Source organism: Aotus nancymaae, unplaced genomic scaffold (assembly GCF_030222135.1).
Source record: "Aotus nancymaae isolate 86718 unplaced genomic scaffold, 86718_ANA_hifiasm-v0.15.2.pri h1tg000057l, whole genome shotgun sequence".
Lineage (NCBI taxonomy): Eukaryota > Metazoa > Chordata > Mammalia > Primates > Aotidae > Aotus > Aotus nancymaae.
The window spans coordinates 63,850,973-63,861,918 of NW_026988471.1; the positions used below are offsets into that span (position 1 = coordinate 63,850,973).

The 10,946-nt window shown below is 47.7% G+C and overlaps 1 protein-coding gene across 2 annotated transcripts in view; it reads left to right on the plus strand.

The window, feature by feature from the left end:
* SLC1A4 (solute carrier family 1 member 4) overlaps positions 1–3,359 on the plus strand; it is a 32,494-nt gene extending 29,135 nt beyond the window's left edge. The window contains exons 8-9 of one of the 2 annotated variants that reach the window (XM_064364183.1): positions 108–245; positions 591–3,359. In XM_064364183.1, the coding sequence (XP_064220253.1) occupies positions 108–245; positions 591–720 (268 nt within the window). In that variant the 3' untranslated portion in view covers positions 721–3,359. Of the gene's footprint in view, positions 1–107; positions 559–590 lie in introns of those variants that run through there. The other variant, XM_012477258.2, reaches the window with a different exon arrangement.
* Positions 3,360–10,946: the final 7,587 nt, after the last annotated feature.

Genomic DNA, 10,946 nt, shown 5'->3' on the forward strand with positions numbered 1-10,946 from the left:
ACAGGGCCCTCACGATCAAGACTTTCCCTTGGCACCCAGGCTGCCTGTGACAGGACCCGATCCCCCAGCATTTGACGTAATAGCTGAGCCTCTTCTTTCCCCACCAGGGACCGTACCACCACGGTGGTGAATGTGGAAGGGGATGCCCTGGGTGCGGGCATTCTCCACCACCTGAATCAGAAGGCAATGAAGAAAGGCGAGCAGGAACTGGCTGAGGTGAAAGTGGAAGCCATCCCCAACTGCAAGTCTGAGGAGGAGACGTCACCCCTGGTGACACACCAGAACCCCCCTGGCCCCGTGGCCAGTGCCCCAGAACTGGAATCCAAGGAGTCGGTTCTGTGATGGGGCTGGGCTTTGGGCTTGCCTGCCAGCAGTGGTGTCCCACCCTGTTCACCCAGCCGCCAGTCGTGGACACAGGGCACTGCCCTTGCCAACTTTTAATCTCCCAGCAATGCTTTGGCTCAGTCGCTGGCCTGAGGCTTACCTCTCGGCACTGGCCTCAGGCTCCCCAGCAGGAACTGGTTACCAAGGACCAGGACACTCTGACATTTGGTTTAATCAATGTCCAGGTGCAACTGTGTGAACACCAGGGATCTGTTTGGACCCCTTGAGCTGCCAGGCTCGAGAAACCATGGATTCACAGGGTCCTGTGGTTATGCCTTGGAAAAATGCAGATGTATTTCACTGTCCCCGGTCGGCTCTGCATCAGGTGTTCTCTAAGCAAACCAAGGGGGTTTATAGTCACCTATTGCATTGCCTCGAGTTGTAGTAATTGAAAAAATACCCAAATTCTTAGCTGGACTTTGCTGAGCTGGGACTCAGGTGTTTAAAGAGTTTGTGCTACAGCTAGGTGTGGGTGGCTTCTGATCCCTGGGTTCTGGGAGACTGCAGGTGCAGTACAGTGTCAAGTTAGAAATACTCCAGGTGGGTGTTAGCACTGTGGGGTGGGGGAGTGGTTTCTGGTCCACAGCCTTAGGTAAACATCTTAGATTCTGAGGTCAAAGAAAAAAGGAGAGGGAATACAGCCTTGTGGGGGTGGCGGGGGAGCAGAGGGTTCTCTAATCAGGACAGGACAGGTTTCACACACAGTTGTCCCAGTTCTCATCCCAGCCCTAGGGCACTTTTCTCCCTCCTTGCAGAGGCCTGGGCCTCTGACAACACTGTAGCTTTATCTCCATTCACTCTGATTTGGCAACAGGCCAGAGAGGGGCCTCCTTCCCTGGGGAAGTGTGATGTAGTCATATTCAGGATGCTTGTTGGTTTATCAATCTATTATTTGAATTCAACTGGACTCGGTAAAACGCGGCACTGCAGCAAAAACAACAGCCACCACCCCAGAGAAAACCATGTACTAACTGGAGTGGGGCACCCCCATTCACAGATTCCCAGGTCCCCTGGCTTTGGCTGATTTCAAAATATAGATCCCTTTCTTGCCAGTACATCCATGTTTAAAATTATCAGCAAAATGGTCCACGTTTTTCCAGTTACCTGCTGATGTGGTTCTAATCTTCTAATCTAAGTAAGGGGCTTTCATAGAGTTTACCAGTGAGAGGGAAGATCTGAGAACCTGCTGTTTGACTGTGGTTGTTGACACATATTCATGATGTAACAGGTCCTGGGGCCTCACTTTACCCCATTTGTAAGATGGGGCTAATGTCACCTGCCTCTTACCTACCTCAGAGGGATCTGGTGAGGCAAACTGTTAATCTGTGAAAATGACCATTTCACTTCTTGGCTATCAAGTGCCAACCCAGTATGCTCTTCTTTGTGTAAGGGACAGCTTTCTCTACCCAGTCCTTCTGCTGGTGAGGACAGCCTTTCTGAGCAGAGCTTTGTTCTCTATGCGCATTAGGACTTATATCTATGCCACTTGTTCTGTGTGTAGTTAGCATCAAATGCAGCCTCTTCCTGAAGTCCTTCAAGTTTTCATGAACTAGTGACCCCACCTTCCACCATGGTTCTGGGCACCTGACTTCGCTGTGACTCCAAGACCCAGGCACTGTTTCTGCCACCCTGTAACAGGCCATTAAAGAGCCCCAGTGTTCAGCCTCCTTCATTCCCTTGTTTTCCCTGTTGCTGTGTGTCACCTGAGCCCTACAGATGGGGGCACACGTTAATGGATGTGTGTACCATTGAGATGAGAATGGGTAGATGAAACTGAGATCATCAAGCCACACCCCCTTCTTAAAACTGGGGATGTGTGCCTGAGCAGAAGGGGTGAAGGAAAGCCATGGGACACAGAGTTGAGCCAGCCAAGGGGAAAGCCCAACTCTCTTTAAACCAGCTAAGCCATTCAGTCTCCTGTGAAGCCAGGAGGGACCAGGAACCATGCAGAGGAAACTGGAAACTTTTCCCCACTGGGTAGAGCATGTTGCTGATACTCTTCTGTTTTTTCTTTTCTTTCTTTTTTTTTTTTTGAGAGAGAGTCTTGCTCTGTCACCCAGGCTGGAGTGTAGTGGCACGGTCTCTGCTCACTGCAGCCTCCGCCTCCCGGGCTCAAGTGATTCTCCTGCCTCAGCCTCTTGAGTTGCTTGGATTATAGTCGCAGGCCACCACACCCAGATAATTTTTGTATTTTTAGTAGAAATGGGGTTTCACCATGTTGGTCAGGCTGGTCTCGAACACATGACCTGGTGATCTGCCTGCCTTGGCCTCCTAAACTGCTGGGATTACAGGTGTGAGCCACCGCGCCCGGCCTACTCTTCTGTTTTCAAGGGGAAACAATCACATTGTTTGATTCCAGATGGTAAATGAACACTCACTATTTTTCAGGCTTCAGTAAATCTTTTTCTTCTTTCACATACACACACACACACACACACACATCTATACACACATATGTGTGTTATATGTGTGTGTTGTGTATACATGTGTGTATATATCGTTTTAGCTCCAAGCCCAACAAGTTTGTGTTTGGAGAGAGGTGAACTTAACTATTAACTACAAGTTGTATGTCTTTGGTATCTTGATTTTCCCGTTCCTAAAGATGAATTTCACAAAGCCATAAAACATGAAATTAGAGCCGGACTTAAGACTCATTGGCCAACCATCTGTGTCCTGGCCTGGTCCTGCAGTAAGAAGCATGGTCTTAGAAGGGTGGTGCTTCCAAGGAGCGTGCAGGTGGCCCTTCCCCTTGGAGGCGAGAAGAGAGAATGTGCCATGTGTCTTCTTGGCTTTCAGTACAGAGTTGGTAGACCAGGGGTTACCTGACTGGGGAAAATCTTACATCTCCTTGTCTGAAAACGTTTCCCTTGCTGTTCTCTTTCTAACATGTCATAAATCTGTTTGGATAGTGTTCATCTGACTGTTTTGTACATGTGACAATTGCCTTAAAATATAGCACAGTCCTTAGAAATGAATACAGTGTTTCCAATGGTACCTGCAGTTCCTTTATTCCCCTCTCCTGTGTTGAAGCGGCACTTGCCGATGGAGGAGCTGTTGCTCTTCTAGGAGATGGGCTTTGGGTGATTAAAGAGATTTGTTTTCCTTGCTCCTTTCATCAGGCAAGACCCCCTGAGGCAGGGCAGCCAGGCTCAGTGGGCAACGCTGGAGCCGCTGTCGCTGATCCTTCTGTGACCACCGGCTTGCAACTGGGAAGCATCAAGCTACTCAGGGGCTCCCCACTCCACACCAGCAGGGCTCTTGCAAAAAGTGTGTGGTTTTGCCACATACCTCCATAAAGTTATGTCTCGTCAGAACAACTAGCTTAACAGGTCTTAACTGAGCATCTACTGTAAGGCAAGCATCAAGTGGGAACAACAGGAAGAATGCCCCAGGCCCTCGAATTACTGGGAAGGTCCCTGAAAGAGAGCAGTTGCCCATGCCTCTACTATGGCTCCGCCACACCCAGCCCATGCATTTATATAATCCTGTTTTCAATGATACCACATTCCAGCACCATTAGGGAATCTAGACACCTCCTATAATAGGATTATCCTGCAAACAGAGTGGAAGCCTCTGAAGAAACAGATCCCCTCTCTGACCTGAACATGTCCAGCTCTTCATGTAATATAGGAACCGGTTTTCATTTCTGGGTAAGCCGCAAAGGATGAGGAGAGAGTTCACACCGATCAGAGGCCCGATGGGGCCTGTTGGGAATAACAATTTGGATTCTTACCCTGGAGTGTGGTTGCCTTGATTCTCTATTGTGGAGGGTGTTTGGAGGTTGGGATTAGTACTTGGTGAGTCAGTTTTCTGATGTAACCAAATCAAAAGGAGCAATTCTACACTCTCAAACCATCTTTTCACAGGGGATCAGAAGGAGCATGGATGTGATGAGCCGCTTGAGCCTGCTCACAGGAACTTTAAATCGTGTCTGAACAGCACAGACCATGTAGCAGGGAGGACCATGGGCTGTCTGGGTTCCACTCCCAGCTCTGCTGCTTGCTTGCTGCACCACCCTGGGCATGATAACCTCTCCATGCCTAGTCTCATATTTAAAATGGGGAGGCCGGTGCAGTGGCTCACACATGTAATCCCAGCACTTTGGGAGGCTGAGGTGGGAGGATTGCTTGAGGCCAGGAGTTTGAGGCCAGCCTGGGCAGCAAAGCAAGACCCTGTCACTAAAAAATTTTAAAAATCAGCTGTGCATAAAAAGTTAGCTGCACCCCTATAGTCCCAGCTATTCCAGAGGTTGAGGTAGGAGGATCACTTGAACCTGGGAAGTCAAAGCTGCAGTGAGCCATGATCATGCCACTGCAGTCCAGATGGGGTGACAGAGTGAGAGTCTGGTTTAAAAAAATATAAATATTTTTAAAAAGAAAAGAAGAGCCTTGGCTGGGCGCAGTGGCTCACGCCTATAATCCCAACACTTTGGGAGGCTGAGGTGGGCAGATTGCTTGAGGTCAGGAGTTCGAGATCAGCCTGGCAAACATGGTGAAACCCCATCTCTACTAAAAATACAAAAACTTAGCTGGGTGGGGTTGTGTGTGCTTGTAGTCCCAGCTACTGGGGAGGCTGAGGCAGGAGAATCACTGGAACCTGGGAGGCAGAGGTTCCCCCCACCAAAAAAAGAGTCCTTTACCCAAACGTGTAACTGATGAAATTAAACATTGTAAGTTAAAGCATGGCCTGGATCTAGGCAACTGATTCTGTTAATATTTGAGGTTAATATCTGTTAATAACCTCACCATGCAGTTCCACAGGGCACCATTCACGTTGTATTCTGTGTGAATGGTGCTTGCAAGAGTTGTGCAGTGCATAGCCTTCATGGCTATAACATGGCAGCCCTGAACTGTGGGGGTGAGTTGCAGTTAGAAGGTTTGATTCACACTCAAACATAAAGCACGTTGAATCTGCCTTCCCTATAAATTTTTTCCCTTTTAATAGTTATGGGCTAATCAGTTTCAAATCAATAGGGTTGCAGTCTAGAGGAACTTCCTTAGTTTCACTAGTCATGATTTTTCCGTTTGTGGTGTTCCTCTAACAAAGCATCTGTGTTTGTAACTAGTGCTTTGTGGTATCAATGAACCTTTTTTCTCTCTAGTCCTCAGAGAACCCTGGGTTGGCTGGCTGGATTGCTCACAGGCATTCCTTACCTCTAGCCAAGCCCCTCTAAGAGAACCAATCTCCTGAGAAAAGCATGGCCCTGAGATCTTGTCAGTGGTAGCCCACTCCATTCAGTCCTTCTAGAAACACAGTATAACAATGGTCAGGCCTGAAAGAGCCCAGATGCCAAAGAGCAGCGTTATAAACCCAACAGACTGATCTTACAGGGGATAAGTCAGTTTCGTAGCTTCCTTCAGGTGCAGGGAGAGCGACCTGTGGAAGTGCTAGGAATGCCCTATTTCTTGATCTGGATGGGTGTTTGCTTTGTGATAATTCATTAAGTTATACACTTATGTGGTTGGTTAGTTGTTTGTTTTTGGGGGGATGGAGTCTCGCTCTCTCGCCCAGGCTGGAGTACAGAGGCACGATCTTGGTTCACTGCAACCTCTACCTCTCAGGCTCAAGCAATTCTCCCTCCTCAGCCTCCCAAGGAGCTGAGATTACAGGCTTGCTCTACCACACTCAGCTAATTTTTGTATTTTTTAGCATAGATGGGGTTTCACCATGACAGCCATGGCTGGTGTCAAACTCCTGACCTCAAGTGATCTGCCCACCTCAGCCTCCCAAAGTGCTGGGATTACAGGCCATTTATGTTTAATAAGTGTACACTTTTACTTTTTGCAAAGTGAAAAGAAAAAAACAGGGGTGTGGGAACAGGGTGGTGATTAGGGCCCAGGGGAAGATTCTCTGTAGTGACCACCAGTCACTTTGGATGACCATGTCTTTTCTTGGCTGTCCTGTAGCCCAACAGAAATTCTCTCAGCTAATTGCAACTTGGTCATCTAGAACAATGGTCAGCAAACTATGGCTCACTGGCCAAGGCCAGCCTGTTTCTGTATGGCCCATGGGCAGTGCCCTGGCACATTAGCAGCATGAGCCACAGAAGACAAGCTTGGGTGTCTCCTTCCACCCCTGTCAGGGCTGACTTGCCCAGGAGGCACAGGACTCGCAGGGCCTGAGGCCCTCAATGCTTCTGGGAGTCTACAGAATTTCCTTTATTATTATTATTTTTTTGAAACAAGATATCACTCTGTCGCCCAGGCTGGAATGCAATGGCATGATCACAGCTCACTGTAACCTCCACCTCCTGGGCTTAAGCGATTGTCCTGCCTCAGCCTCCCAAAGTCCTGGGACTACAGGCGTGAGCCACTGCTTCAGCCCCCCCAAAATTTTTCATTTACTTTTAAATCAGAAAAATGTCCCCAGGACATTGGGATGACGCAAACAGGCAGCTTGACTCTCAGGGCAGAGACGCATGGATGATTTTCCTATTATCAGTTTTTGGTCTCCAACAAAACCAGGTACTGAAACTCTGGCAAGGCTTTGCCACACCCTAGGATAACTACACACATGTTCACCACCTTGTGGGGCTCCCCAGGGGAGAAGCCCCCCTTAGCAGAACCTACCCGCACCCCCCACACCCCTACACACAGAGAAGTGGGCATAGCAGGGCCTCTTCCTCAATAAAGTGCTAGCTGAGGAGTCACTTGTCCAGGAATCCCTGATCTTTCCCATTTCCACTTCACTAAAGCACACTGAAAAGCATTAGCCTGATACATACGAGGTACCTGATATGTACATATCCATGGAGATTTAAGAAAGCAAGCAATAATCAACCGCTAAAATACTTCCCTGGAAGCTCAGTCCTTCCATCAGAACCCAAATCCAGTTTGTCCCTAAGAGTAAGAGTCAAGGACAAGAGGACACCCATTTTTAGTAAATCCGTGGCCTGCTGGGAACATGAGTCATTGCCACTGGGTACCCAGCACCACTTTATAAATATAGAAGATAGTATGAAGTGACAAATCAATGGAGAAGTTTAAAGATCTTTAGAGGACTGAATCATCATTATCATTCCTTATTTCTAATGTTTTGTAGCATTTTCCTTCAGAGAAAATTCCCTGTGTTCCCCAGCAGGCCGCATGATGGGAGCAGGACCACAAGAGAGTGAGCCGGCTGCACTCTGGGGCTGACTCAGCAGTAGCCATGTGTCCTTGGGCTGGTCACTTCCCCTTCCTGGCCTCGGTTTCCTCGTCTGTGAACTGCGGGAGTTGGACTAGATGGTCCCTGAGTTCTAAGTCTCTTCTGCTCCACTGCTGATGGAATGCGAAGGAAAATTGGAAAGGAAGACTTTCCAAGAGGAACAACAGAACAGGAATCAGAGTCCACAGTGGCATTTTTCTTGCCTGTGGTTCCCAACCTGGATGCATATTAGTTTACTCTGGGAACTCTGAAAAATCCCATGCCCAGGCCATACCCCAAAGCAAATAAACAAAATTTCTGGGGGTGGGACCTAAGCACCAGTATTTTCAAAGCTGCCCAGGGGTTTCAGCCAAGACTGAGAACTGCCGGGTCAGCAGCACTGTGAGCAGCCTAAGAATTCTGCATTTAACAAGCTCCTGGCAAACAAGTGGGCATGTGAGTGTTTGAGAATCACAGACGCAGTACCCTCAGCATCTGCGGGCACCCTGGTTCACGGTCTTTTCTGGAAAACTCCATTCTAGGTAATTCCCCAAAAGCCTTTAACTATAGTAGCCATGGATGACCTCATTTGAGGTGAAATCTTCTCTTGTCAGCCAAGGAGGTGATCTTTCCCCGGAAAAAAACTGAAATGCAGGGCCAGGTGCAGTGGCTCACACCTGTAATCCCAGCACTTTAAGAGGCTGAGGCAGGTGGATCACCTAAGGTCAGGAGTTCGAGACCAGACCGACCAACATGGTGAAACCCCATTTCTATAAAAAACACAAAAATTAGCCAGGTGTGGTGGTAAGCGCCTGTAGTCCCAGCTACTTGGGAGGCTGACAGGAGAATTGCTTGAACCTAGGAGGTGGAGGTTGCAGTGAGCCAAGATCATGCCACTGCACTCCAGCCTGGGCAACAGGGCAAGATTCTGTCTCAAAAAAAAAAGTGCCTCTATTGATGTCTTGAAATACAATGTCTCAAACACATAAACAAAAAGACTGCAATGCAGTTCATACTCTGGTTGTTGTAATGTGGACAATTACAGAATCATTTACATTTTTCATCTTGCTGACTACCTGTGGTTCCATTAAGAATCAAGAATTCCATTTTTTTTTTTTTTTTTTTTTTTTTTTTGAGATGGAGTCTTCATCTGTTGCCCAGGCTGGAGTGCAATGGCTTGATCTTGGCTCACTGCAACCTCCACCTCCCAGGTTCAAGCAATTCTCTTGCCTCAGCCCCACTAGTAGCTGGGACTACAGGCGTGTGCCACCATGCCCGGCTAATTTTTGTATTTTTAGTTGAGACACGGTTTCACCTTATTGGCCAGGCTGGTCTCAAACTCCTGACCTCATGATCCACCCACCTCAGCCTCCCAAGTACTACGATTACAGGTGTGAGCCACTGAGTTCAGCCAAGAATCAAGAATTTTTTAAGGAGAGACAGTCTTTGAATGGGATGCTGGCCTCCAGCTACGAATACTACTTACTACAAAAACCTACGAGATTACTTATCTGGAAGCCTCAGCCAATGTCTGTGGAGAGAGGAAGAAAAGGATATTCACAAGGATAAATAAGGCAGAGTAGAAAATCTAACCACTGGTTCTCAATCTTGAAGGCTCATTAGATTCACCCAGGCAAAAAAAAACAAAAACAAAAAACACCAGCACTCCACCCACAAAGATTCTGATTAGACTGGTTTGGGTTTGGGCCTAAATACTGGCATTTTCTTTTCTTTTTAAATTTTTATAAAGGGGAAAGTGGCCTGGCGGCTCACTCCTGTAATCCCAGCACTTTGGGAGGCCAAAGCCATAGGATCACTTGAGCCCAGGAGTTCGAGACTAGCCTGGGCAACATAGTGACTCTGTTTCTACAAAAATTTTTTAAAATTAGCCAGGTGTGGTAGCATGTGCCTGTGGTCTCAGCTACTCGGGAGGCTGAGGTGGATGATCATTTGAACCCAGGAGGTTAAAGCTGCAGTGACTCATGTTCACGCTGCTGCACTTCAGCCTAGGGAAGAGTGAGACCTTGTCTTTAAAAAAAAAAAAAAAAGCCAATACACCACTAGGGTCAGTAAGGTGGGTGGAATCCTGTGATCCTTTCCCTGGCCTTCTCCCCACTTTCTTTTTTAGTTTAGTTTTGTTTTTTTGCCATATATTGGCATTTGTTAAAAGAGCCCAGGCTGGGTGCAGTGGCTCACACCTGTAATCCCAGCACTTGCGGAGGCTGAGGCAGGCAGATCACCTGAGGTCAACCAACCTGGCCAACATGGCGAAACCCCATCTCTACTAAAGATACAAAAAAAATTAGCCGGGCTTGGTGGTGGGCACCTGTGATCCCGGCTATTCAGGGGGCTGAGGCAGGAGAATCACTTGAACCCAAGAGGCAGAAGTTGCAGTGAGCTGAGATCATACCATTGCAGTCCAGCCTGGGTGACAAAGCGAGACTCAATCAATCAATCAATCAATCAATAAGTAAAATTTTAAAACAGCCCAGGCGATTCTATAATAACACACAACAAAGACTTCAAACCCTAGACTGGCCGCTTCACGTCCCTTTCTTAGCACAGATGCCTTCTCTTCCTATCTAGTTAGTGCTATTTACATGAAGCATCTCCAGGTGACTTTCAATTTCCCTATATTCAAACTTCCTGCCATCTGCCCTTTTGCACAATAAAAGTACGTATACCACACTGAGTACTGTTCTGTGTAAAGCGGATGGTACTGTTCACATCAGAAACTGCAGCACTGAAGAGCAGAGTTCATGCAGATTTTTTATGACACGCATCAGCCACAGTGAGTATTCTCGCACGCTCTTGGCCAATGCACGCTCTTGTGGCATGCCATACTGTAAGCTCTGGGTCGGTGTGCACGTCTGCTTTGTTCCTGCATTTCAAGTCATGCAAATTGACACGTTTCTTTCCCCATGGTATTTGTTTGCTCATGGTATCAGCTATCAAAAACCAGGCAAGTGACAGTGCTAGAGGTGCCACAAAAGTGCAAAGGAAGTGTCAGGCTGGATGTCAGAATGAACACCTTGGAGAACTGGATGAGGGAACAGAGGGCAAAAATCAGCTGAACATCATGGTAAATGGAGGAAGAGGTCAAAACTGTCAACAGGAAGTAGAAGAAAGTGTAGCAAAAGATGAATTGTCACAAACTTTGAGAGATTTGGAGAAGACGATATCAAAACACATCTTCCTGCCAAGCGCGGTGGCTCATGCCTGTAATCCCAGCACTTTGGGAGGCCGAGGCAGGTGGATCACCTGAGGTCAGAAGTTCGAGACCAACCTGACCAACATGGTGAAACCCTATCTCTACTAAAAAATACAAAAATTAGCTGGGCGTGGTGGCGGGTGCCTGTAATCCCAGCTCTTTGGGAGGCTGAGGCAGGAGAATGGCTTGAACCTGGGAGGCAGAGGTTGCAGTGAACCGAGATGGT